At 44.4% G+C, this 27,786-nt stretch overlaps 2 protein-coding genes across 2 annotated transcripts; both read left to right on the forward strand.

Annotated features, from left to right (window-relative positions):
- The first annotated feature begins 45 nt into the window (after positions 1-45).
- LOC129201551 (uncharacterized protein C12orf50 homolog) lies at positions 46-16,909 on the forward strand. The gene is made up of 14 exons (XM_054813005.1): positions 46-252; positions 878-1,001; positions 2,226-2,390; positions 3,554-3,631; positions 3,748-3,861; positions 4,476-4,595; positions 5,870-5,977; positions 6,215-6,418; positions 13,567-13,686; positions 14,963-15,070; positions 15,308-15,511; positions 15,937-16,026; positions 16,623-16,714; positions 16,847-16,909. Exons 1-14 carry the CDS (start codon positions 199-201, stop codon positions 16,907-16,909), a joined length of 1,644 nt encoding a protein of 547 aa, XP_054668980.1. The 5' UTR covers positions 46-198.
- Positions 16,910-20,089: 3,180 nt separating this feature from the next.
- Positions 20,090-26,339, forward strand: LOC129201555 (uncharacterized protein C12orf50 homolog). The gene is made up of 8 exons (XM_054813011.1): positions 20,090-20,143; positions 20,769-20,892; positions 22,117-22,281; positions 23,445-23,522; positions 23,639-23,752; positions 24,367-24,486; positions 25,762-25,869; positions 26,107-26,339. Exons 1-8 carry the CDS (start codon positions 20,090-20,092, stop codon positions 26,337-26,339), a joined length of 996 nt encoding a protein of 331 aa, XP_054668986.1.
- The last annotated feature ends 1,447 nt before the right edge of the window (positions 26,340-27,786 follow it).

Raw genomic sequence — 27,786 nt, forward strand, 5'->3', positions numbered from 1 at the left:
GGTAGCAGCTCCTCCGTTCCAGCGTCTTTCGCCATCTGTTGGAGTTTTGTTTCCAAAAAGGTCTGAAGGTCCAGGTTTGGAAAGAGAACTACTGCTTTCAGGACACGATTACAAGTTGCCTGAATGTTGAGAGCTCTAACTTTTTCGTGTATGTTCTGCCAGCAGTAGGAGAGTGGAGGAGAAGCCCGAGAGCTGGAAATGGCCGCAGCTGGGAATGACCGCTCTTTCCATGTTTGTTCCCCCTACGCACAGGTAAATGCTGTAGATTGTAGAGTGGTTTGTACCCTTGATTCTCCTGACATATCCGTCTTGAAAGGGAGGGTGGTTATGTAAAGTTAGACGTCGCTATGCCACTCTGCGTGGGTCCTGGCCCCATCTGTAGATCAAACAGCTGATTTTCAGAAGCAGTGAGAAGAGCTCACGATCCTCTAAACACCCAGCTGTCCCGACGACAGTCCAGAAGTGGCATGTTTTGGAGATGCTGCTCTGAGACCCAGCTGCTAATGTCTGGAACTGGGTGGAACTTCCCGTCACGTATTCAACTATTTTCAAGTGTGACTTTGATGTCCTTTAAAAAATGACATAGAAACTCATTAAGAAACCGCCGGTAACCCACGATACTGCACGCACTGCAGTACAGTAAGGAGACTGCTTTGCTCCTATTCTCATCTACAGACATCACGAAAGCTCCCTTGCCCTAGCTCAAGGTAACTTTAGAGTTACCTGGAGCTTAAGATAACTTTACATGTTCGAAAGTAGCAGCGCGTGGTCCCACAAAATCTTAGTCATATGTTCACAGCAGTACGCTGTATATGAATCCATTTAGTCCCGTTTTATTGCTGTACTGACAGTATCTGAAACCTGTTTTCTCCTGCAGCAGAAGTACAGCAACATCTCCTGTTTCTGGGAAAAACAACCATCAGGCTGCTTGAGGATCAGTTGCGCCTTCCATCACAGCAAACCTCGCAGCATAAATGGACTTTTTTTGCCGCCGAGTAACAGTGAGTAAAAATATTTTCTCAGCCGTTTGTCCAGTAGAGCTCTTAAGTAAGTGCACAAAAACGTCCTTCCAGCGCTTACGTAGCGTACGTGCAGGTGAAGAAATGTACCATGGCAAATCAATCAGGTATGATCCGCTATGCCGGCAAGTTGAAGGCAAAGAAAGGAATTGGATTGGCATTTGAATAGGGTTGCCATATGACTTTTTTTAGCTGTCTGCTTACGAATCTTTGTAACTATCGGTGACATGAAAGGTGAAGTCACAAAAGGCAGTTTAGGTTGCTAAGATCCATGGAGTAAAAATGTTGCCTTCCTTGGGTATTTGCTAGATGAAATCTCTCCAGGAGTGAAAATGGTTAGTGGGCAGGTAAGCACTTAAGAGAAATGAAAAGCAGCGTGTGTGGTTGGAGGGAGGAGGTTGTTAGGGCCACCAGCAGCAGTATCTGTTGATAGAGCACAACATGTTATATGGATGAGACACCCCTTGTAGAGACAACATCAGATTACAGTGCTGTGTGTGCAGATGTATTTCCAGTTTGTCGTTTGGAATAAATTAATAAATTAAATCAATAAATACATTACTAATGAAATGAATAAATAAAGGCTCTACCAAGTTAAGTGTTGTATCTTAATTTCTCTTGCACGAGATACAACAAATCTGGTCTGCAGGAGTGCTACTAAAATGCCTTTAACATGATACACATGCTGCTCATAGGCAAGCAAGAGATGCACAAGAATCTGGTTGAGTGTAAATTAATGTCATGAACTTCATATTCCTTCTCAAAATCTACACTTTGCACTTAGTAGAGAGAGTTGTGGTTCAGAAGATTTTGAGAGAAAAAATTGTCGACAAGCTAAAAATTGGTACTCCTGTGCTTAGCGTTGCTAAACTCTTCAAAATCGATGCCATGGCCTGCCTATTATTCAGCATGTTTAAAATATTTTCACAGGTGGGGTTCTAAACTCATTGACTCACTTCAGCCCCCGTATTACTAATCCCATGTTGTCCCATAGTGTAAATATCTGCCTGCTTTTTCAGACTTTCTGTACTTGGAAGACGCTCTTTTGCCGACCTCAGCAGAAGATTTTTCGGAAAAGGCACAATCCGTCTATTTAATGACTCCTTCAGTATGGCAATGATTTCAAGAAGATACCTGCTGGCCTGAACCTGGATTTGATCTTCCAGTTCCCTCCTAACAAAATGAATGTAATGTTCTTTCCTGCAGATGCCCCATTGCAACAAGGTGTCCAAGAAGGGATTCTGCACCCAGCCCATGGTCAAGAGTCACTCAGAAATCAAAAGAATATTTTACGACCAATTCACCCTCCACTGACTATACACCTCAACGATGAAGATGACGATGAGGACGATGATGAAGAGGAGGAGAACGGTAAACAATTTTTTCTTTCGTTTACCGGGGGGTAGAAGGGGGTTTTCCACTCTCGCAATGCACTTTGCAACTCGTTTATTAGCATAACCATCAAACCATCCTCTTTTGAGAAAAGAGGTCTTGACGGGTTTTTGACATAATCTCCAAACTATTGGAACTGGTAGTCACTCTTCAAAATTTCTCAAAATTTGGGGACAAAATGACAAGTTCAGGAGGTGGTACTTCTTCTCTGGGAAACAAACTTTTGAACAGGGGCTGTACACTCTCCTCACTGAAGGTGAAGTCACAGGTTGGTTTACAAAAGGTAGCTGTGTGACTTCCCCTTAAATACTTTGCTCAAAGTATTTACCTATTAAACTGTCTTTCTTTCAAGCCACGAGTTTTCTCACTTTTTCTCTGCCGATTCTCTCCCCCATCCCACCATGGAGGGCAGGTTTCTCATGCTGACTAGAAGCCTTGTTTCACTGATTTCCTAAACTCTGTAGGCGGTCTCATTTTACTACAGAAAGATATTCTTCAATCTAGCAAAGAGAATCCCCTCAAAACTCTTCATTAGTTTAACCGAGTGTGTATGTGTATACATTTATTGCTATATTAGATTTTATTTAGGTTTTGAAATGTAGTTAAACCATTGACTGAGAGACTCCTTGGGAAGGAATGAACCGTGCAGTCCCAGGGGGTGAAAGCGAGAGACCGACCTGCTCTCATGCGTGCACTCCGCAAATTCCTGTGCTAGTTCTCAGGCCGCCCCAAGCTGCTTTTCACTTTCCCCCTGCCCTTCGGGGCTGCCTGTTAGCACTTCCTAACTCGGTTTCAGTCCGAGTAAGCCACCTCAATTTAAACAGTATAAAAAGGAGGGCTTTGCTGATCTTAGCGGCCTTAACTGAGACAGACAAGGAGCACTCCCTTCACCAGCTCTGCCGGCAGACATTGCAGCAGAGGAGCTTTGGGCAGAGCTTGTTGTATACGTGTTGGAACTGCAATTCCACTGCAGCTGGAAACTCCTGCTATTCAGGAATCATTTTTCTGTCCAGAATCAGAGGTTGCCGTCAGAAAAAAACAAACCCTGACCACAATGAAACTCACGTTGGTTTTTGACCATTAAGAATTGTTGAAGGTCTTTGTATAGATACCGCGTAACCTTTTAAAAATACTGCCTACAGGTGCTCCTGACTGGGTGCCTCAGACTGCTGCAGACCTTGAAGAGGAAAGAGCAATAAAGGAAATATGCTATCAATCTGGTAAGTAGGAAATCAGTCACTCTTTCCTAAACAGCAATATAGTCACTCTTTCCTAAACAGCAATACTGCCGATACAGTAAACATTGGGTTTTTTCCTCCCCTGGGGGTATGTTTAGGAGAGTATTACGGGATTCAGTACCCTCAGGAACACCAATCAACAAAAACTGTGTCTTCACCTCGGGAAAACGAGCTACTACCCTGGGAAGCTACCGAGCGAGACTTGCAGGCAGGCAAGTGCTTTTCATCTTCTGGGACATCGTTTACCACTTTTTAAATTACTGTTACAGGGAGAAACTACTCCATAGCTTGCCCCTCCTCCCCTCTTCTTTAATGTAGTGACAATGAAGGATAGCGTATTACAAAGAGCGTCAACAGACTTCACTACTTTTTCCCCATATACATGGGTAGTGTCACACACGTGGCGACTACCTGCGCCCACTGGCGAGGGAAAAGGTAGAAATGGGCTATTAAGCCTATGTCTACTTTCCTGAGACACACGACAGACGTGGTCTTCCCTACAATTTTTCCTCACGACCAAGATTTATGTCACCTCATTGAGATATACTTAGACTATCGACAAGGAAATCAGTAACAAACAGGCAAATACAGGTTCTAATATAGGTCTGTCTTTAGAATTAGATACATTCAGAGAAAAGGATAGAGATGTTTCCCCAAAGCATTTCTTCCAGACAGTTCTCTGAGGTTTTTGGTACCACAATGACATGCATCTTCAAAATACCAGAAATTCAGTCAGATAGGATCACTGAGGGAGGAAGAGAATGGCAGCGCCATTCCCTGGGCTTACACACAAGCAGCTAAACCACTCTCTCTGTTGCCCTTCCAGGTGACGGTGATACAGTTCCTACAACATTTAAGAATGCAAAAGGAGAAGGAGAGAGCTCAGGAACGACAGTACCAGCAGAGACCATTCCCAGAACAGATCGTGGATCCTTTGAAAACGGAGGTAATACACTTTAGCATCAGCTTCTCTTTGCTGAACATCATGTGCTAAGTAAAAAAACCTGAACGTGCACGCATTAAGCTTCATCATTTTAGATCTGAGTTATTCTTTCTTTGTTATGTTCTAGAGACTCTTTCTCACGCTGCAGCATTACCTATAACAATCAAAAACACTCTTTACCATTCTGCTTGGGTTAGCATCATTCTAGGAAAAAAAAATCCTCTATGCTGATTCCAATTGAATTTTTCCTGCTTAATTTTGGAAAAGAATTGCTTCTGTGAAGTTATAAAACAGACATGTCCGCAGTAGAATACCCTTACCACTAGGTACGTTGACATCGGAGCTAAAGCCAATGTGACAAGGTTGAAGCTTTGGCCGTTCACTGGTAGTGCTGCAATGCTCCTTGGCACCACGTCAGCAACGCCAGGTCAGCTGTTACAAGCATGCCTGGGCCCATGCTGTAAACTGTATCACCGATGTGCCTGAGGATTAAACTCATATCAAGTTATAAACTGAAGTTAGTTTGCATGCCACATCATTTCAGTTGTTCAGCTCGCAGGACAACACGTAGCTCAACTGACGATGCAGCCGAGCCAGAGGAAAAGCGTGCCTCATGTGCAGCACGTGAGAAATAAGCACCGGTAGGCAGGACCATGCTAATTAAGGTTCCTGGTTTGTTGCTAACTGAGTTACCTTGTAGCGACACACAGATCAGGGTTGTCACCCTATGCTCTGGAGTCCCTTTGCATTGGGTTCCCATTTAGATGGTACACTTTGACTTTGGAAAAGGATTTGTTCCCCCTGTGACACGCACATAAATTGCATGCAGCTTTTGATTCGCAGTGATTACAAACGCGTATGTGGATTAAAGCCAATGTTTGTACTTTTAAACTGTAAACCCAAAATACAGTATTCATGAAGATTTTCAAATTCATAATGAGAAGCATTCTAAGCCAGAAGCGGTCAAAGACATTGAATGAGTCCAACATCTTTGTGTTTATAGTCAATTTTTGAGTTTCCTTGCGAGATTTTGCAACCGTGAACTCTTCTAGAGGAACCATAACCGCTTGCGCTTTCCTTCTGAGGAACGGCACTTTTAACATGTACAGCCCAAGAAGACCTGTGTATGAAGTGGGAGATCTGCTTTAAAAAAAAAAACCAAAACCAAAAACCAAAAAAAATTCCCAAAAAACCCAACCAAACAAAAAAGCATTTTTGGAGGAGAAGATTGTGCCTGCTTTTGCAAAAAGTAAATATGCGCTATTTTAATCCCTCAGGAACCAATCGCATGGAGCGGGTAAAGAACTATCCCGGTAAAGAAGCAAAGGAGAAGCAATGGATTTCCGAGGGAGAAAGCAAGTCCCATAACACAGGAACAGGAAAAGGTATTTTGAGAAAACAGTTGGCTTATTCCTTCTTGTTTACTCAACTCACAGATGACTTGGCAGGACCTAGTTAATTTCTGTTCTTAGTGTCAGATAGGGACAGTCCATATTTGGATTGGACTAGCCACAAAGAGCATTTGCTTTATCTAGGCCTTCCAGCCTCCGGCCTCCTGCAACATGTCCAATTTTGAAGGAATAGCCCAGCATTTTGGTCTGAGTTTGCTGCTTCTCTTTTAGGAATTCACACTCCAGACCCCAAAGCAAAACCACGTCGCCAACAAAGGGGTCAAAGTAAGGACGATGAAGCTGCTTCTGCTATTCCTCCAGTGAGAGAAACTGGAAGAGACACTTATTTCAGTTCTTCAGAACCTCGAAGATCAGCATATGTAGTCTACCGTACTGCCACCGTCACCCAAGAACCAAAGTGCAGTGGACCGACAGGTGGGTTCCTGCTTACACAGGATCCTTAAACGTTAAGAAAGTGATTTCATCTTGCCCGTTTCAGTCACCTCTCTTAAGCTGGGCTGAATCTCCACCTAGAGGTGCCTCCCTGTCTTAATTGCCAATCAAAGGAACCTCCTTCAGACACAGTAACCCCCACTTTCAGACAAATGAAGTGAAGCAAAAGGAATCCCAGCATCACCGCTTCGTCTCAGGGGCGAATAGTTGTGGGGTTTTTCTTTTTCTTTCATAGAGATTACAGAGAGAACATTCTCAATGAGAAGACTACATCTTATCAAATTTCCAGGTTGAGAAAGGATATAGCGTTTAAAGAAAAAAGAAAAAAACAAACCCCCCCCCAAAAAAAGGCGATCACCATTTTTGTCGTAAAAACCACCATTAGCACTTTCGCTACCTTTCTTTTCAGCAGTACCTGAGCCATATGCTGGGAAATGCTCCAAACCAAAGAATCAGCTTGACGCAAATAGAAGATTTTGGACCCAAACCGAAAGCTATGGTAAGACTCACAGGCTGTGTGCAAAAGGAAAAAATTAGGACTATTGTGGAATTAGTACTTTGAATTAATGGAATTAATCTGGAATTAACAGAAAACCAGAGTATTCATAATAACGATTTCTAACCGAGTTTTACAGAAAACTAGTCAGTCATTGGGCAGCATACTCTGACGCAAAATCAACCACCTAGTACAAAAACATAACACTGCCTTGCATCTAGCGCTTTCCCAAGCAGGGACAAAAAAGGAGACCGGATTGTGGAGTAGTCTAATCTAAAAGCAACTGATGCCTTTGGGCAGGTTGTCTACACAGGAACATTCACTTTGTCCAAGTCAAGGATGTCCGTGGCACAATCCGCCTCCTTTGGAAGATCCTGTGAGCCTGATGGAAACGCTGCGAGATTACAGATGATCTTTAGAGTTCTAGAGGCAAAATCTATATTTAATACTACCTTGTATTTCAGAGGTGGTGTCTGAGTCACCCAATGTATGCATTGATACTTCAGCTAATGTAATATTTAATTTGCATACCAGGCTAAGAGAGTCTTTCCCTATATTGCAGCTGAAATTAAGAAACAGTGCTTGTCTTTTTTCTACAGACAAATATACTTCAGGCTCTTACAATGCACCAACTTGGAGGAAAAGAAATCCACACCCTAAAACGTTCTCAAAGTCTAAAACAACCAGTCAGGTAACTGAGATTAGAACCTCTATCTTGCGTCTTCTGTTGGAAGTCTAATTCTTAACACCTTTTGAACAGAGCATAGACTTTCCCTCTAATAAGTGATGCACAACATGTTCTGCCTATCTATTTTGACAACAGAGCCAAGAAGACAGGGAAGTGAACAGGAAAGGAGAGCGATACATAGACAGGAGAAAGAGATGAAGCCAGTTCTTCGACTTACAAGAGCAATCGAAATTGAAATGCGGAAATTATCAGCTGGAAAATCCAAAGAGGACACAATTGCAAATTCCAAAAATAAGATGCAGGAAGTACACGACAATGTTTCAAAACTGATTGAAAACACAAAATATACGTTCTGTGTGATCACAGATCCACTAAGTTTAATTTGTTATGAAAATTTGACTGTTGAAATGACTTTTGCAGACGATGTTTTAAGGCATAATTTCTGAGATGAATAAATACTAGCACTTTTTCACTTTGCAGTTTCAGAGGTCTTTTAATGCAATGCATCTTCTCGTTTCCTCCCAACCTCCACACTTCTGTTACTCTTCCCCAAAGAAATTACACACCCTTTACTATACAAGTTCTAGTGTGCAAGGCAGAACTACCAACCGGACATTTTAGAACCAGAGTAGTTCCTTGACCGCCACCTTCACTGCAACCAACCTATAAACACCTACTATCTTTACGGTAACTACCACTTTGCGGTCAAGATGTTTAATGACAGGTGAAGTCACAACAGCTGTAATCCAATAGAGCACACAATAGAACTGAAACCTAAGTGAAACAAGGCTTCTAGTCAGCACGAGAAACCTGCCCTCCACGGTGGGATGGGGGAGAGAATCGGAAGAGAAAAAGTGAGAAAACTCGGGGCTTGAAATAAAGACACTTTAATAGGTAAAACAAAAGCCACACGCGCAAGCAAAGCAAGACAAGGAAATGGCTCACCACTTCCCATCGGCAGGCAGGTGTTCAGCCATCCCCAGGAAAGCAGGGCTCCATCACGCGTTAATGGTGACTTGGGTAGAAAAAAACTCCACCGCTCTGAGTTTACCCCCTTTCTTCTTCTTCTTCTTCTTCTTCTTCTTCTTCTTCTTCTTCTTCTTCTTCTTCTTCTTCTTCTTCTTCTTCTTCTTCTTCTTCTTCTTCTTCTTCCCAAAGCCCCTTATATGCTGAGCATGACCTCCTATGGTATGCAATATCCCTTTAGTCGGCTGGGGTCAGCCGTCCCGGCTGTGTCCCCTCCCAACTTCTTGTGCACACCCAGCTACTCGCTGGTGGGGGGGGGGTGAGAAGCAGAAAAGGCCTTGACGCTGCCTGCGCACTGCTCAGCAGTAACCAAAATATCCCGGTATTAGCAACACTGTTTTCAGCACAAATCCACAGCACAGCCCCACACTGTGCAGAAAAATAACTCTATCCTAGCCAAAACCTAGTGCAGGGAGGTCCCCTTACATGACCACCATCAGGATGGCATTGGTACTCAGAGCTGAACAACGAAGTTACTGACGTTTTGGCAATCGTTTCAGCTCTTCCATCCAGAACCCAAACACCCAGGGGAGAAAGTCACCCAGCCGACACACAGCAGTAGCTGTTGCTGCTGCTGCTGCTGCTGCTACTAAAACCGGGAAACACGACCCGCAGGCCCACAGCCAGACAGGTGAATGCCACCCCAATCACAACAAGAAATAACTGTGATTGGGCACCATGACTTACTACTTTCACCTTGCGAAGTATTGCACCTCTTGCTGCCTCCGATGAATGCTTCTGTCATAAGTCCGATATTCCTCTGATCACCAAATAAAACTGTTGAAAGAAAAGAAAGAAAAGAAAGAAGAAAAATGAGAGCGCAGCTTATTTTTCCCCCACAAGGCTCACAAGCTCCCAGTGCCGTCATGTTGGAGCGGCCTCGTTCCTTGCCCTGGCTGTTCCCTACACTTGGAAAAAGCAAACGCAACCTCAGGGCCAACACCTGGGTGCACCTGGCAGGAAAGGAGGGGGACAGAGCTGAAACGGCCCCCAAACGACCTTCCTTTCCCGCCTTCCAGGGGGGAGCCCTACGGAAACCTCTACCGTGCCTTTCGCTCCAGACCTGCAGCGACACTTCCCGCCGCCCGGGTCTCCCCCTCCCTGCAGCCAGGCCTCACTGAGGCACAGCTACACAGCTAAGAAGAGCCCCTGTTTGGATAGCTCTTGGCAGCGTTAACACTTTCTTACTCGGGCTGCTCCTGCCCGCTGGCAGTTCATTATTCATGGCCCTCGCCTGCTTTCCGGCATGTTCCTTCCCCTGTGTGCCCCAGTCAGCTGTAGGGCTTACGGACCTGTGGGACCCCTTTCACTCACATCGTTTCTTGCTTCACAGCTCTTCGGGCCATCTCCTGATACCTGAGTCACAAACACATTGATCGGCTCCTCGAGAGACCTGAAGACTTCCAGTCATTTCAATGTCTCCGTGCTTCTCCCCCAGCTTGGGCATAACCACCGCTGAGCCAGCCTCATACCATTTGTGCCCGTGGAGTCTCTGGCACCTGAAGCGTTCAGCTCCAAGTCACTGATGTCACTCAGTGTGGGAACTGTGACCCCCTGTCCTGGGGATCACAGCCTGCCTGACCGTTTTCCAGGACTGAAACTTCCTTTCCCCGCCTAGATATTGTCTGTTCAGAGGCAGCCTCGGACGGGAGCGAGAACAGAGGTCTTAATTAGGGACACAAGTGTACGCTCTTCTTTCTGCTTTAGCTGTGGCACTGGACATCATGGAAGCAAGAAAAAGCAATGAACCCCAACAACGTCAGCCGTTAACAGCTAGCAGTGTACTAACACGAAGCAGCAAGTTTCTCCATCCAAAGAAAGAGGTGCTGCAAGAAAAACATGGGCCAACAGGATTTTGGTTGAAAACCTAGTCAAAGGATAAGGATAAGCAAGAAGTTGGGTATTCTTGTAGCCCTGCCAAATGGGTTTGTTCCGGTTTACGTTAAAGAAACACCAGAAGGGGAGACCCTTTGAAACGGTCCGATTTTCCGTACTCTACTCTGAAGCAAGGGAGAGAGAGGAAGGTGTTCAAGCTGGACAGGCCACATAGCACCATCATGCTGATGTCACGAGCTGGAGGAGCAGTTGGGAGCTTTCGTAACGTAACATTCTATACCGGCTAGCAACTGCCTTCGTCCGTTCAGCAAGCCCAGAGAAGGTAGCAGCTCCTTCGTTCGAGCATCTTTCACCATCTGTTGGAGTTTTGTTTCCAAAAAGGTCTGAAGGTCCAGGTTTGGAAAGAGAACTACTGCTTTCAGGACACGATTACAAGTTGCCTGAATGTTGAGAGCTCTAACGTTTTCGTGTATGTTCTGCCAGCAGTAGGAGAGTGGAGGAGAAGCCCGAGAGCTGGAAATGGCCGCAGCTGGGAATGACCGCTCTTTCCATGTTTGTTCCCCCTACGCACAGGTAAATGCTGTAGATTGTAGAGTGGTTTGTACCCTTGATTCTCCTGACATATCCGTCTTGAAAGGGAGGGTGGTTATGTAAAGTTAGACGTCGCTATGCCACTCTGCGTGGGTCCTGGCCCCATCTGTAGATCAAACAGCTGATTTTCAGAAGCAGTGAGAAGAGCTCACGATCCTCTAAACACCCAGCTGTCCCGACGACAGTCCAGAAGTGGCATGTTTTGGAGATGCTGCTCTGAGACCCAGCTGCTAATGTCTGGAACTGGGTGGAACTTCCCGTCACGTATTCAACTATTTTCAAGTGTGACTTTGATGTCCTTTAAAAAATGACATAGAAACTCATTAAGAAACCGCCGGTAACCCACGATACTGCACGCACTGCAGTACAGTAAGGAGACTGCTTTGCTCCTATTCTCATCTACAGACATCACGAAAGCTCCCTTGCCCTAGCTCAAGGTAACTTTAGAGTTACCTGGAGCTTAAGATAACTTTACATGTTCGAAAGTAGCAGCGCGTGGTCCCACAGAATCTTAGTCATATGTTCACAGCAGTACGCTGTATATGAATCCATTTAGTCCCGTTTTATTGCTGTACTGACAGTATCTGAAACCTCTTTTCTCCTGCAGCAGAAGTACAGCAACATCTCCTGTTTCTGGGAAACACGACCATCAGGCTGCTTGAGGATCAGTTGCGCCTTCCATCACAGCAAACCTCGCAGCATAAATGGACTTTTTTTGCCGCCGAGTAACAGTGACAAGTTCACGAGGTGGTACTTCTTCTCTGGGAAACAAACTTTTGAACAGGGGCTGTACACTCTCCTCACTGAAGGTGAAGTCACAGGTTGGTTTACAAAAGGTAGCTGTGTGACTTCCCCTTAAATACTTTGTTCACCTGATTTCCTAAACTCTGTAGGCGGTCTCATTTTACTACAGAAAGATATTCTTCAATCTAGCAAAGAGAATCCCCTCAAAACTCTTCATTAGTTTAACCGAGTGTGTATGTGTATACATTTATTGCTATATTAGATTTTATTTAGGTTTTGAAATGTAGTTAAACCGTTGACTGAGAGACTCCTTGGGAAGGAATGAACCGTGCAGTCCCAGGGGGTGAAAGCGAGAGACCGACCTGCTCTCATGCGTGCACTCCGCAAATTCCTGTGCTAGTTCTCAGGCCGCCCCAAGCTGCTTTTCACTTTCCCCCTGCCCTTCGGGGCTGCCTGTTAGCGCTTCCTAACTCGGTTTCAGTCCGAGTAAGCCACCTCAATTTAAACAGTATAAAAAGGAGGGCTTTGCTGATCTTAGCGGCCTTAACTGAGACAGACAAGGAGCACTCCCTTCACCAGCTCTGCCGGCAGACATTGCAGCAGAGGAACTTTGGGCAGAGCTTGTTGTATACGTGTTGGAACTGCAATTCCACTGCAGCTGGAAACTCCTGCTATTCAGGAATCATTTTTCTGTCCAGAATCAGAGGTTGCCGTCAGAAAAAAACAAACCCTGACCACAATGAAACTCACGTTGGTTTTTGACCATTAAGAATTGTTGAAGGTCTTTGTATAGATACCGCGTAACCTTTTAAAAATACTGCCTACAGGTGCTCCTGACTGGGTGCCTCAGACTGCTGCAGACCTTGAAGAGGAAAGAGCAATAAAGGAAATATGCTATCAATCTGGTAAGTAGGAAATCAGTCACTCTTTCCTAAACAGCAATATAGTCACTCTTTCCTAAACAGCAATACTGCCGATACAGTAAACATTGGGTTTTTTCCTCCCCTGGGGGTATGTTTAGGAGAGTATTACGGGATTCAGTACCCTCAGGAACACCAATCAACAAAAACTGTGTCTTCACCTCGGGAAAACGAGCTACTACCCTGGGAAGCTACCGAGCGAGACTTGCAGGCAGGCAAGTGCTTTTCATCTTCTGGGACATCGTTTACCACTTTTTAAATTACTGTTACAGGGAGAAACTACTCCATAGCTTGCCCCTCCTCCCCTCTTCTTTAATGTAGTGACAATGAAGGATAGCGTATTACAAAGAGCGTCAACAGACTTCACTACTTTTTCCCCATATACATGGGTAGTGTCACACACGTGGCGACTACCTGCGTCCACTGGCGAGGGAAAAGGTAGAAATGGGCTATTAAGCCTATGTCTACTTTCCTGAGACACACGACAGACGTGGTCTTCCCTACAATTTTTCCTCACGACCAAGATTTATGTCACCTCATTGAGATATACTTAGACTATCGACAAGGAAATCAGTAACAAACAGGCAAATACAGGTTTTAATATAGGTCTGTCTTTAGAATTAGATACATTCAGAGAAAAGGATAGAGATGTTTCCCCAAAGCATTTCTTCCAGACAGTTCTCTGAGGTTTTTGGTACCACAATGACATGCATCTTGAAAATACCAGAAATTCAGTCAGATAGGATCACTGAGGGAGGAAGAGAATGGCAGCGCCATTCCCTGGGCTTACACACAAGCAGCTAAACCACTCTCTCTGTTGCCCTTCCAGGCGACGGTGATACAGTTCCTACAACATTTAAGAATGCAAAAGGAGAAGGAGAGAGCTCAGGAACGACAGTACCAGCAGAGACCATTCCCAGAACAGATCGTGGATCCTTTGAAAACGGAGGTAATACACTTTAGCATCAGCTTCTCTTTGCTGAACATCATGTGCTAAGAAAAAGGACCTGAACGTGCACGCATTAAGCTTCACCATTTTAGATCTGAGTTATTCTTTCTTTGTTATGTTCTAGAGACTCTTTCTCACGCTGCACCATTACCTATAACAATCAAAAACACTCTTTACCATTCTGCTTGGGTTAGCATCATTCTAGGAAAAAAAAATCCTCTAAGCTGATTCCAATTGAATTTTTCCTGCTTAATTTTGGAAAAGAATTGCTTCTGTGAAGTTATAAAACAGACATGTCCGCAGTAGAATACCCTTACCACTAGGTACGTTGACATCGGAGCTAAAGCCAATGTGACAAGGTTGAAGCTTTGGCCGTTCACTGGTAGTGCTGCAATGCTCCTTGGCACCACGTCAGCAGCGCCAGGTCAGCTGTTACAAGCATGCCTGGGCCCATGCTGTAAACTGTATCACCGATGTGCCTGAGGATTAAACTTATATCAAGTTATAAACTGAAGTTAGTTTGCATGCCACATCATTTCAGTTGTTCAGCTCGCAGGACAACACGTAGCTCAACTGACGATGCAGCCGAGCCAGAGGAAAAGCGTGCCTCATGTGCAGCACGTGAGAAATAAGCACCGGTAGGCAGGACCATGCTAATTAAGGTTCCTGGTTTGTTGCTAACTGAGTTACCTTGTAGCGACACACAGACCAGGGTTGTCACCCTATGCTCTGGAGTCCCTTTGCATTGGGTTCCCATTTAGATGGTACACTTTGACTTTGGAAAAGGATTTGTTCCCCCTGTGACACGCACATAAATTGCATGCAGCTTTTGATTCGCAGTGATTACAAACGCGTATGTGGATTAAAGCCAATGTTTGTACTTTTAAACTGTAAACCCAAAATACGGTATTCATGAAGATTTGCAAATTCATAATGAGAAGCATTCTAAGCCAGAAGCGGTCAAAGACATTGAACGAGTCCAACATCTTTGTGTTTATAGTCAATTTTTGAGTTTCCTTGCGAGATTTTGCAACCGTGAACTCTTCTAGAGGAACCATAACCGCTTCCGCTTTCCTTCTGAGGAACGGCACTTTTAACATGCACAGCCCGAGAAGACCTGTGTATGAAGTGGGAGATCTGCTTTAAAAAACAAAAAAACAAAACCAAAAACCAAAAAAAATTCCCCAAAAACCCAACCAAACAAAAAAGCATTTTTGGAGGAGAAGATTGTGCCTGCTTTTGCAAAAAGTAAATATGCGCTATTTTAATCCCTCAGGAACCAATCGCATGGAGCGGGTAAAGAACTATCCCGGTAAAGAAGCAAAGGAGAAGCAATGGATTTCCGAGGGAGAAAGCAAGTCCCATAACACAGGAACAGGAAAAGGTATTTTGAGAAAACAGTTGGCTTATTCCTTCTTGTTTACTCAACTCACAGATGACTTGGCAGGACCTAGTTAATTTCTGTTCTTAGTGTCAGATAGGGACAGTCCATATTTGGATTGGACTAGCCACAAAGAGCATTTGCTTTATCTAGGCCTTCCAGCCTCCGGCCTCCTGCAACATGTCCAATTTTGAAGGAATAGCCCAGCATTTTGGTCTGAGTTTGCTGCTTCTCTTTTAGGAATTCACACTCCAGACCCCAAAGCAAAACCACGTCGCCAACAAAGGGGTCAAAGTAAGGACGATGAAGCTGCTTCTGCTATTCCTCCAGTGAGAGAAACTGGAAGAGACACTTATTTCAGTTCTTCAGAACCTCGAAGATCAGCATATGTAGTCTACCGTACTGCCACCGTCACCCAAGAACCAAAGTGCAATGGACCGACAGGTGGGTTCCTGCTTACACAGGATCCTTAAATGTTAAGAAAGTGATTTCATTTTGCCCGTTTCAGTCACCTCTCTTAAGCTGGGCTGAATCTCCACCTAGAGGTGCCTCCCTGTCTTAATTGCCAATCAAAGGAGCCTCCTTCAGACACAGTAACCCCCACTTTCAGGCAAATGAAGTGAAGCAAAAGGAATCCCAGCATCACCGCTTCGTCTCAGGGGCGAATAGTTGTGGGGTTTTTCTTTTTCTTTCATAGAGATTACAGAGAGAACATTCTCAATGAGAAGACTACATCTTATCAAATTTCCAGGTTGAGAAAGGATATAGCGTTTAAAAAAAAAAGAAAAAAACAACCCCCCCCAAAAAAAGGCGATCACCATTTTTGTCGTAAAAACCACCATTAGCACTTTCGCTACCTTTCTTTTCAGCAGTACCTGAGCCGTATGCTGGGAAACGCTCCAAACAAAAGAATCAGCTTGACGCAAATAGAAGATTTTGGACCCAAACCGAAAGCTATGGTAAGACTCACAGGCTGTGTGCAAAAGGAAAAATTTAGGACTATTGTGGAATTAGTACTTTGAATTAATGGAATTAATCTGGAATTAACAGAAAACCAGAGTATTCATAATAATGATTTCTAACCGAGTTTTACAGAAAACTAGTCAGTCATTGGGCAGCATACTCTGACGCAAAATCAACCACCTAGTACAAAAACATAACACTGCCTTGCATCTAGCGCTTTCCCAAGCAGGGACAAAAAAGGAGACCGGATTGTGGAGTAGTCTAATCTAAAAGCAACTGATGCCTTTGGGCAGGTTGTCTACACAGGAACATTCACTTTGTCCAAGTCAAGGATGTCCGTGGCACAATCCGCCTCCTTTGGAAGATCCTGTGAGCCTGATGGAAACGCTGCGAGATTACAGATGATCTTTAGAGTTCTAGGGGCAAAATCTATATTTAATACTACCTTGTATTTCAGAGGTGGTGTCTGAGTCACCCAATGTATGCATTGATACTTCAGCTAATGTAATATTTAATTCGCATACCAGGCTAAGAGAGTCTTTCCCTATATTGCAGCTGAAATTAAGAAAGAGTGCTTGTCTTTTTTCTACAGACAAATATACTTCAGGCTCTTACAATGCACCAACTTGGAGGAAAAGAAATCCACACCCTAAAACGTTCTCAAAGTCTAAAACAACCAGTCAGGTAACTGAGATTAGAACCTCTATCTTGCGTCTTCTGTTGGAAGTCTAATTCTTAACACCTTTTGAACAGAGCATAGACTTTCCCTCTAATAAGTGATGCACAACATGTTCTGCCTATCTATTTTGACAACAGAGCCAAGAAGACAGGGAAGTGAACAGGAAAGGAGAGCGATACATAGACAGGAGAAAGAGATGAAGCCAGTTCTTCGACTTACAAGAGCAATCGAAATTGAAATGCGGAAATTATCAGCTGGAAAATCCAAAGAGGACACAATTGCAAATTCCAAAAATAAGATGCAGGAAGTACACGACAATGTTTCAAAACTGATTGAAAACACAAAATATACGTTCTGTGTGATCACAGATCCACTAAGGTTAATTTGTTATGAAAATTTGACTGTTGAAATGACTTTTGCAGACGATGTTTTAAGGCATAATTTCTGAGATGAATAAATACTAGCACTTTTTCACTTTGCAGTTTCAGAGGTCTTTTAATGCAATGCATCTTCTCGTTTCCTCCCAACCTCCACACTTCTGTTACTCTTCCCCAAAGAAATTACACACCCTTTACTATACAAGTTCTAGTGTGCAAGGCAGAACTACCAACCGGACATTTTAGAACCAGAGTAGTTCCTTGACTGCCACCTTCACTGCAACCAACCTATAAACACCTACTATCTTTACGGTAACTACCACTTTGCGGTCAAGATGTTTAATGACAGGTGAAGTCACAACAGCTGTAATCCAATAGAGCACAAATAGAAGTGAAACCTAAGTGAAACAAGGCTTCTAGTCAGCACGAGAAACCTGCCCTCCACGGTGGGATGGGGGAGAGAATCGGAAGAGAAAAAGTGAGAAAACTCGGGGCTTGAAATAAAGACACGTTAATAGGTAAAACAAAAGCCACACGCGCAAGCAAAGCGAGACAAGGAAATGGCTCACCACTTCCCATCGGCAGGCAGGTGTTCAGCCATCCCCAGGAAAGCAGGGCTCCATCACGCGTTAACGGTGACTTGGGTAGAAAAAAACTCCACCGCTCTGAGTTTACCCCCTTTCTTCTTCTTCTTCTTCTTCTTCTTCTTCTTCTTCTTCTTCTTCTTCTTCTTCTTCTTCTTCTTCTTCTTCTTCTTCTTCCCAAAGCCCCTTATATGCTGAGCATGACCTCCTATGGTATGCAATATCCCTTTAGTCGGCTGGGGTCAGCCGTCCCGGCTGTGTCCCCTCCCAACTTCTTGTGCACCCCCAGCTACTCGCTGGGGGGGGGGGGGGTGAGAAGCAGAAAAGGCCTTGACGCTGCCTGAGCACTGCTCAGCAGTAACCAAAATATCCCGGTATTAGCAACACTGTTTTCAGCACAAATCCACAGCACAGCCCCACACTGTGCAGAAAAATAACTCTATCCTAGCCAAAACCTAGTGCAGGGAGGTCCCCTTACATGACCACCATCAGGATGGCATTGGTACTCAGAGCTGAACAACAAAGTTACTGACGTTTTGGCAATCGTTTCAGCTCTTCCATCCAGAACCCAAACACCCAGGGGAGAAAGTCACCCAGCCGACACACAGCAGTAGCTGCTGCTCCTGCTGCTGCTGCTACTGCTGCTGCTACTAAAACCGGGAAACACGACCCGCAGGCCCACAGCCAGACAGGTGAATGCCACCCCAATCACAACAAGAAATAACTGTGATTGGGCACCATGACTTACTACTTTCACCTTGCGAAGTATTGCACCTCTTGCTGCCTCCGATGAATGCTTCTGTCATAAGTCCGATATTCCTCTGATCACCAAATAAAACTGTTGAAAGAAAAGAAAGAAAAGAAAGAAGAAAAATGAGAGCGCAGCTTATTTTTCCCCCACGAGGCTCACAAGCTCCCAGTGCCGTCATGTTGGAGCGGCCTCGTTCCTTGCCCTGGCTATTCCCTACACTTGGAAAAAGCAAACGCAACCTCAGGGCCAACACCTGGGTGCACCTGGCAGGAAAGGAGGGGGACAGAGCTGAAACGGCCCCCAAACGACCTTCCTTTCCCGCCTTCCAGGGGGGAGCCCTACGGAAACCTCTACCGTGCCTTTCGCTCCAGACCTGCGGCGACACTTCCCGCCGCCCGGGTCTCCCCCTCCCTGCAGCCAGGCCTCACTGAGGCACAGCTACACAGCTAAGAAGAGCCCCTGTTTGGATAGCTCTTGGCAGCGTTAACACTTTCTTACTCGGGCTGCTCCTGCCCGCTGGCAGTTCATTATTCATGGCCCTCGCCTGCTTTCCGGCATGTTCCTTCCCCTGTGTGCCCCAGTCAGCTGTAGGGCTTACGGACCTGTGGGACCCCTTTCACTCACATCGTTTCTTGCTTCACAGCTCTTTGGGCCATCTCCTGATACCTGAGTCACAAACAAATTGATCGGCTCCTCGAGAGACCTGAAGACTTCCAGTCATTTCAATGTCTCCGTGCTTCTCCCCCAGCTTGGGCATAACCACCGCTGAGCCAGCCTCGTAGTACCATTTGTGCCCGTGGAGTCTCTGGCACCGGAAGTGTTCAGCTCCAAGTCACTGATGTCACTCAGTGTGGGAACTGTGACCCCCTGTCCTGGGGATCACAGCCTGCCTGACCGTTTTCCAGGACTGAAACTTCCTTTCCCCGCCTAGATATTGTCTGTTCAGAGGCAGCCTCGGACGGGAGCGAGAACAGAGGTCTTAATTAGGGACACAAGTGTACGCTCTTCTTTCTGCTTTAGCTGTGGCACTGGACATCATGGAAGCAAGAAAAAGCAATGAACCCCAACAACGTCAGCCGTTAACAGCTAGCAGTGTACTAACACGAAGCAGCAAGTTTCTCCATCCAAAGAAAGAGGTGCTGCAAGAAAAACATGGGCCAACAGGATTTTGGTTGAAAACCTAGTCAAAGGATAAGGATAAGCAAGAAGTTGGGTATTCTTGTAGCCCTGCCAAATGGGTTTGTTCCGGTTTACGTTAAAGAAACACCAGAAGGGGAGACCCTTTGAAACGGTCCGATTTTCCGTACTCTACTCTGAAGCAAGGGAGAGAGAGGAAGGTGTTCAAGCTGGACAGGCCACATAGCACCATCATGCTGATGTCACGAGCTGGAGGAGCAGTTGGGAGCTTTCGTAACGTAACATTCTATACCGGCTAGCAACTGCCTTCGTTGGTTCAGCAAGCCCAGAGAAGGTAGCAGCTCCTCCGTTCCAGCGTCTTTCGCCATCTGTTGGAGTTTTGTTTCCAAAAAGGTCTGAAGGTCCAGGTTTGGAAAGAGAACTACTGCTTTCAGGACACGATTACAAGTTGCCTGAATGTTGAGAGCTCTAACTTTTTCGTGTATGTTCTGCCAGCAGTAGGAGAGTGGAGGAGAAGCCTGAGAGCTGGAAATGGCCGCAGCTGGGAATGACCGCTCTTTCCATGTTTGTTCCCCCTACGCACAGGTAAATGCTGTAGATTGTACAGTGGTTTGTACCCTTGATTCTCCTGACATATCCGTCTTGAAAGGGAGGGTGGTTATGTAAAGTTAGACGTCGCTATGCCACTCTGCATGGGTCCTGGCCCCATCTGTAGATCAAACAGCTGATTTTCAGGAGCAGTGAGAAGAGCTCACGATCCTCTAAACACCCAGCTGTCCCGACGACAGTCCAGAAGTGGCATGTTTTGGAGATGCTGCTCTGAGACCCAGCTGCTAATGTCTGGAACTGGGTGGAACTTCCCGTCACGTATTCAACTATTTTCAAGTGTGACTTTGATGTCCTTTAAAAAATGACATAGAAACTCATTAAGAAACCGCCGGTAACCCATGATACTGCACGCACTGCAGTACAGTAAGGAGACTGCTTTGCTCCTATTCTCATCTACAGACATCACGAAAGCTCCCTTGCCCTAGCTCAAGGTAACTTTAGAGTTACCTGGAGCTTAAGATAACTTTACATGTTCGAAAGTAGCAGCTCGTGGTCCCACAAAATCTTAGTCATATGTTCACAGCAGTACGCTGTATATGAATCCATTTAGTCCCGTTTTATCGCTGTACTGACAGTATCTGAAACCTGTTTTCTCCTGCAGCAGAAGTACAGCAACATCTCCTGTTTCTGGGAAAAACAACCATCAGGCTGCTTGAGGATCAGTTGCGCCTTCCATCACAGCAAACCTCGCAGCATAAATGGACTTTTTTTGCCGCCGAGTAACAGTGAGTAAAAATATTTTCTCAGCCGTTTCTCCAGTAGAGCTCTTAAGTAAGTGCACAAAAACGTCCTTCCAGCGCTTACGTAGCGTACGTGCAGGTGAAGAAATGTACCATGGCAAATCAATCAGGTATGATCCGCTATGCCGGCAAGTTGAAGGCAAAGAAAGGAATTGGATTGGCATTTGAATAGGGTTGCCATATGACTTTTTTTAGCTGTCTGCTTACGAATCTTTGTAACTATCGGTGACATGAAAGGTGAAGTCACAAAAGGCAGTTTAGGTTGCTAAGATCCATGGAGTAAAAATGTTGCCTTCCTTGGGTATTTGCTAGATGAAATCTCTCCAGGAGTGAAAATGGTTAGTGGGCAGGTAAGCACTTAAGAGAAATGAAAAGCAGCGTGTGTGGTTGGAGGGAGGAGGTTGTTAGGGCCACCAGCAGCAGTATCTGTTGATAGAGCACAACATGTTATATGGATGAGACACCCCTTGTAGAGACAACATCAGATTACAGTGCTGTGTGTGCAGATGTATTTCCAGTTTGTCGTTTGGAATAAATTAATAAATTAAATCAATAAATACATTACTAATGAAATGAATAAATAAAGGCTCTACCAAGTTAAGTGTTGTATCTTAATTTCTCTTGCACGAGATACAACAAATCTGGTCTGCAGGAGTGCTACTAAAATGCCTTTAACATGATACACATGCTGCTCATAGGCAAGCAAGAGATGCACAAGAATCTGGTTGAGTGTAAATTAATGTCATGAACTTCATATTCCTTCTCAAAATCTACACTTTGCACTTAGTAGAGAGAGTTGTGGTTCAGAAGATTTTGAGAGAAAAAATTGTCGACAAGCTAAAAATTGGTACTCCTGTGCTTAGCGTTGCTAAACTCTTCAAAATCGATGCCATGGCCTGCCTATTATTCAGCATGTTTAAAATATTTTCACAGGTGGGGTTCTAAACTCATTGACTCACTTCAGCCCCCGTATTACTAATCCCATGTTGTCCCATGGTGTAAATACCTGCCTGCTTTTTCAGACTTTCTGTACTTGGAAGACGCTCTTTTGCCGACCTCAGCAGAAGATTTTTCGGAAAAGGCACAATCCGTCTATTTAATGACTCCTTCAGTATGGCAATGATTTCAAGAAGATACCTGCTGGCCTGAACCTGGATTTGATCTTCCAGTTCCCTCCTAACAAAATGAATGTAATGTTCTTTCCTGCAGATGCCCCATTGCAACAAGGTGTCCAAGAAGGGATTCCGCACCCAGCCCATGGTCAAGAGTCACTCAGAAATCAAAAGAATATTTTACGACCAATTCACCCTCCACTGACTATACACCTCAACGATGAAGACGACGACGAGGACGATGATGAAGAGGAGGAGAACGGTAAACAATTTTTTCTTTCGTTTACCGGGGGGTAGAAGGGGGTTTTCCACTCTCGCAATGCACTTTCCAACTCGTTTATTAGCATAACCGTCAAACCATCCTCTTTTGAGAAAAGAGGTCTTGACGGGTTTTTGACATAATCTCCAAACTATTGGAACTGGTAGTCACTCTTCAAAATTTCTCAAAATTTGGGGACAAAATGACAAGTTCAGGAGGTGGTACTTCTTCTCTGGGAAACAAACTTTTGAACAGGGGCTGTACACTCTCCTCACTGAAGGTGAAGTCACAGGTTGGTTTACAAAAGGTAGCTGTGTGACTTCCCCTTAAATACTTTGCTCAAAGTATTTACCTATTAAACTGTCTTTCTTTCAAGCCACGAGTTTTCTCACTTTTTCTCTGCCGATTCTCTCCCCCATCCCACCATGGAGGGCAGGTTTCTCATGCTGACTAGAAGCCTTGTTTCACTGATTTCCTAAACTCTGTAGGCGGTCTCATTTTACTACAGAAAGATATTCTTCAATCTAGCAAAGAGAATCCCCTCAAAACTCTTCATTAGTTTAACCGAGTGTGTATGTGTATACATTTATTGCTATATTAGATTTTATTTAGGTTTTGAAATGTAGTTAAACCGTTGACTGAGAGACTCCTTGGGAAGGAATGAACCGTGCAGTCCCAGGGGGTGAAAGCGAGAGACCGACCGGCTCTCATGCGTGCACTCCGCAAATTCCTGTGCTAGTTCTCAGGCCGCCCCAAGCTGCTTTTCACTTTCCCCCTGCCCTTCGGGGCTGCCTGTTAGCGCTTCCTAACTCGGTTTCAGTCCGAGTAAGCCACCTCAATTTAAACAGTATAAAAAGGAGGGCTTTGCTGATCTTAGCGGCCTTAACTGAGACAGACAAGGAGCACTCCCTTCACCAGCTCTGCCGGCAGACATTGCAGCAGAGGAACTTTGGGCAGAGCTTGTTGTATACGTGTTGGAACTGCAATTCCACTGCAGCTGGAAACTCCTGCTATTCAGGAATCATTTTTCTGTCCAGAATCAGAGGTTGCCGTCAGAAAAAAACAAACCCTGACCACAATGAAACTCACGTTGGTTTTTGACCATTAAGAATTGTTGAAGGTCTTTGTATAGATACCGCGTAACCTTTTAAAAATACTGCCTACAGGTGCTCCTGACTGGGTGCCTCAGACTGCTGCAGACCTTGAAGAGGAAAGAGCAATAAAGGAAATATGCTATCAATCTGGTAAGTAGGAAATCAGTCACTCTTTCCTAAACAGCAATATAGTCACTCTTTCCTAAACAGCAATACTGCCGATACAGTAAACATTGGGTTTTTTCCTCCCCTGGGGGTATGTTTAGGAGAGTATTACGGGATTCAGTACCCTCAGGAACACCAATCAACAAAAACTGTGTCTTCACCTCGGGAAAACGAGCTACTACCCTGGGAAGCTACCGAGCGAGACTTGCAGGCAGGCAAGTGCTTTTCATCTTCTGGGACATCGTTTACCACTTTTTAAATTACTGTTACAGGGAGAAACTACTCCATAGCTTGCCCCTCCTCCCCTCTTCTTTAATGTAGTGACAATGAAGGATAGCGTATTACAAAGAGCGTCAACAGACTTCACTACTTTTTCCCCATATACATGGGTAGTGTCACACACGTGACGACTACCTGCGTCCACTGGCGAGGGAAAAGGTAGAAATGGGCTATTAAGCCTATGTCTACTTTCCTGAGACACACGACAGAGGTGGTCTTCCCTACAATTTTTCCTCACGACCAAGATTTATGTCACCTCATTGAGATAGACTTAGACTATCGACAAGGAAATCAGTAACAAACAGGCAAATACAGGTTCTAATATAGGTCTGTCTTTAGAATTAGATACATTCAGAGAAAAGGATAGAGATGTTTCCCCAAAGCATTTCTTCCAGACAGTTCTCTGAGGTTTTTGGTACCACAATGACATGCATCTTCAAAATACCAGAAATTCAGTCAGATAGGATCACTGAGGGAGGAAGAGAATGGCAGCGCCATTCCCTGGGCTTACACACAAGCAGCTAAACCACTCTCTCTGTTGCCCTTCCAGGCGACGGTGATACAGTTCCTACAACATTTAAGAATGCAAAAGGAGAAGGAGAGAGCTCAGGAACGACAGTACCAGCACAGACCGTTCCCAGAACAGATCGTGGATCCTTTGAAAACGGAGGTAATACACTTTAGCATCAGCTTCTCTTTGCTGAACATCATGTGCTAAGAAAAAGGACCTGAACGTGCACGCATTAAGCTTCACCATTTCAGATCTGAGTTATTCTTTCTTTGTTATGTTCTAGAGACTCTTTCTCACGCTGCACCATTACCTATAACAATCAAAAACACTCTTTACCATTCTGCTTGGGTTAGCATCATTCTAGGAAAAAAAAATCCTCTATGCTGATTCCAATTGAATTTTTCCTGCTTAATTTTGGAAAAGAATTGCTTCTGTGAAGTTATAAAACAGACATGTCCGCAGTAGAATACCCTTACCACTAGGTACGTTGACATCGGAGCTAAAGCCAATGTGACAAGGTTGAAGCTTTGGCCGTTCACTGGTAGTGCTGCAATGCTCCTTGGCACCACGTCAGCAACGCCAGGTCAGCTGTTACAAGCATGCCTGGGCCCATGCTGTAAACTGTATCACCGATGTGCCTGAGGATTAAACTTATATCAAGTTATAAACTGAAGTTAGTTTGCATGCCACATCATTTCAGTTGTTCAGCTCGCAGGACAACACGTAGCTCAACTGACGATGCAGCCGAGCCAGAGGAAAAGCGTGCCTCATGTGCAGCACGTGAGAAATAAGCACCGGTAGGCAGGACCATGCTAATTAAGGTTCCTGGTTTGTTGCTAACTGAGTTACCTTGTAGCGACACACAGATCAGGGTTGTCACCCTATGCTCTGGAGTCCCTTTGCATTGGGTTCCCATTTAGATGGTACACTTTGACTTTGGAAAAGGATTTGTTCCCCCTGTGACACGCACATAAATTGCATGCAGCTTTTGATTCGCAGTGATTACAAACGCGTATGTGGATTAAAGCCAATGTTTGTACTTTTAAACTGTAAACCCAAAATACGGTATTCATGAAGATTTGCAAATTCATAATGAGAAGCATTCTAAGCCAGAAGCGGTCAAAGACATTGAACGAGTCCAACACCTTTGTGTTTATAGTCAATTTTTGAGTTTCCTTGCGAGATTTTGCAACCGTGAACTCTTCTAGAGGAACCATAACCGCTTGCGCTTTCCTTCTGAGGAACGGCACTTTTAACATGTACAGCCCAAGAAGACCTGTGTATGAAGTGGGAGATCTGCTTTAAAAAAAAAAAAACAAAACCAAAAACCAAAAAAAATTCCCCAAAAACCCAACCAAACAAAAAAGCATTTTTGGAGGAGAAGATTGTGCCTGCTTTTGCAAAAAGTAAATATGCGTTATTTTAATCCCTCAGGAACCAATCGCATGGAGCGGGTAAAGAACTATCCCGGTAAAGAAGCAAAGGAGAAGCAATGGATTTCCGAGGGAGAAAGCAAGTCCCATAACACAGGAACAGGAAAAGGTATTTTGAGAAAACAGTTGGCTTATTCCTTCTTGTTTACTCAACTCACAGATGACTTGGCAGGACCTAGTTAATTTCTGTTCTTAGTGTCAGATAGGGACAGTCCATATTTGGATTGGACTAGCCACAAAGAGCATTTGCTTTATCTAGGCCTTCCAGCCTCCGGCCTCCTGCAACATGTCCAATTTTGAAGGAATAGCCCAGCATTTTGGTCTGAGTTTGCTGCTTCTCTTTTAGGAATTCACACTCCAGACCCCAAAGCAAAACCACGTCGCCAACAAAGGGGTCAAAGTAAGGACGATGAAGCTGCTTCTGCTATTCCTCCAGTGAGAGAAACTGGAAGAGACACTTATTTCAGTTCTTCAGAACCTCGAAGATCAGCATATGTAGTCTACCGTACTGCCACCGTCACCCAAGAACCAATGTGCAATGGACCGACAGGTGGGTTCCTGCTTACACAGGATCCTTAAACGTTAAGAAAGTGATTTCATCTTGCCCGTTTCAGTCACCTCTCTTAAGCTGGGCTGAATCTCCACCTAGAGGTGCCTCCCTGTCTTAATTGCCAATCAAAGGAACCTCCTTCAGACACAGTAACCCCCACTTTCAGACAAATGAAGTGAAGCAAAAGGAATCCCAGCATCACCGCTTCGTCTCAGGGGCGAATAGTTGTGGGGTTTTTCTTTTTCTTTCATAGAGATTACAGAGAGAACATTCTCAATGAGAAGACTACATCTTATCAAATTTCCAGGTTGAGAAAGGATATAGCGTTTAAAAAAAAAAGAAAAAACCAACCCCCCCCCAAAAAAGGCGATCACCATTTTTGTCATAAAAACCACCATTAGCACTTTCGCTACCTTTCTTTTCAGCAGTACCTGAGCCGTATGCTGGGAAACGCTCCAAACAAAAGAATCAGCTTGACGCAAATAGAAGATTTTGGACCCAAACCGAAAGCTATGGTAAGACTCACAGGCTGTGTGCAAAAGGAAAAATTTAGGACTATTGTGGAATTAGTACTTTGAATTAATGGAATTAATCTGGAATTAACAGAAAACCAGAGTATTCATAATAATGATTTCTAACCGAGTTTTACAGAAAACTAGTCAGTCATTGGGCAGCATACTCTGACGCAAAATCAACCACCTAGTACAAAAACATAACACTGCCTTGCATCTAGCGCTTTCCCAAGCAGGGACAAAAAAGGAGACCGGATTGTGGAGTATCTAATCTAAAAGCAACTGATGCCTTTGGGCAGGTTGTCTACACAGGAACATTCACTTTGTCCAAGTCAAGGATGTCCGTGGCACAATCCGCCTCCTTTGGAAGATCCTGTGAGCCTGATGGAAACGCTGCGAGATTACAGATGATCTTTAGAGTTCTAGGGGCAAAACCTATATTTAATACTACCTTGTATTTCAGAGGTGGTGTCTGAGTCACCCAATGTATGCATTGATACTTCAGCTAATGTAATATTTAATTCGCATACCAGGCTAAGAGAGTCTTTCCCTATATTGCAGCTGAAATTAAGAAAGAGTGCTTGTCTTTTTTCTACAGACAAATATACTTCAGGCTCTTACAATGCACCAACTTGGAGGAAAAGAAATCCACACCCTAAAACGTTCTCAAAGTCTAAAACAACCAGTCAGGTAACTGAGATTAGAACCTCTATCTTGCGTCTTCTGTTGGAAGTCTAATTCTTAACACGTTTTGAACAGAGCACAGACTTTCCCTCTAATAAGTGATGCACAACATGTTCTGCCTATCTATTTTGACAACAGAGCCAAGAAGACAGGGAAGTGAACAGGAAAGGAGAGCGATACATAGACAGGAGAAAGAGATGAAGCCAGTTCTTCGACTTACAAGAGCAATCGAAATTGAAATGCGGAAATTATCAGCTGGAAAATCCAAAGAGGACACAAT

The sequence above is a fragment of the Grus americana genome, chromosome 1 (assembly GCF_028858705.1).
Source record: "Grus americana isolate bGruAme1 chromosome 1, bGruAme1.mat, whole genome shotgun sequence".
NCBI lineage: Eukaryota > Metazoa > Chordata > Aves > Gruiformes > Gruidae > Grus > Grus americana.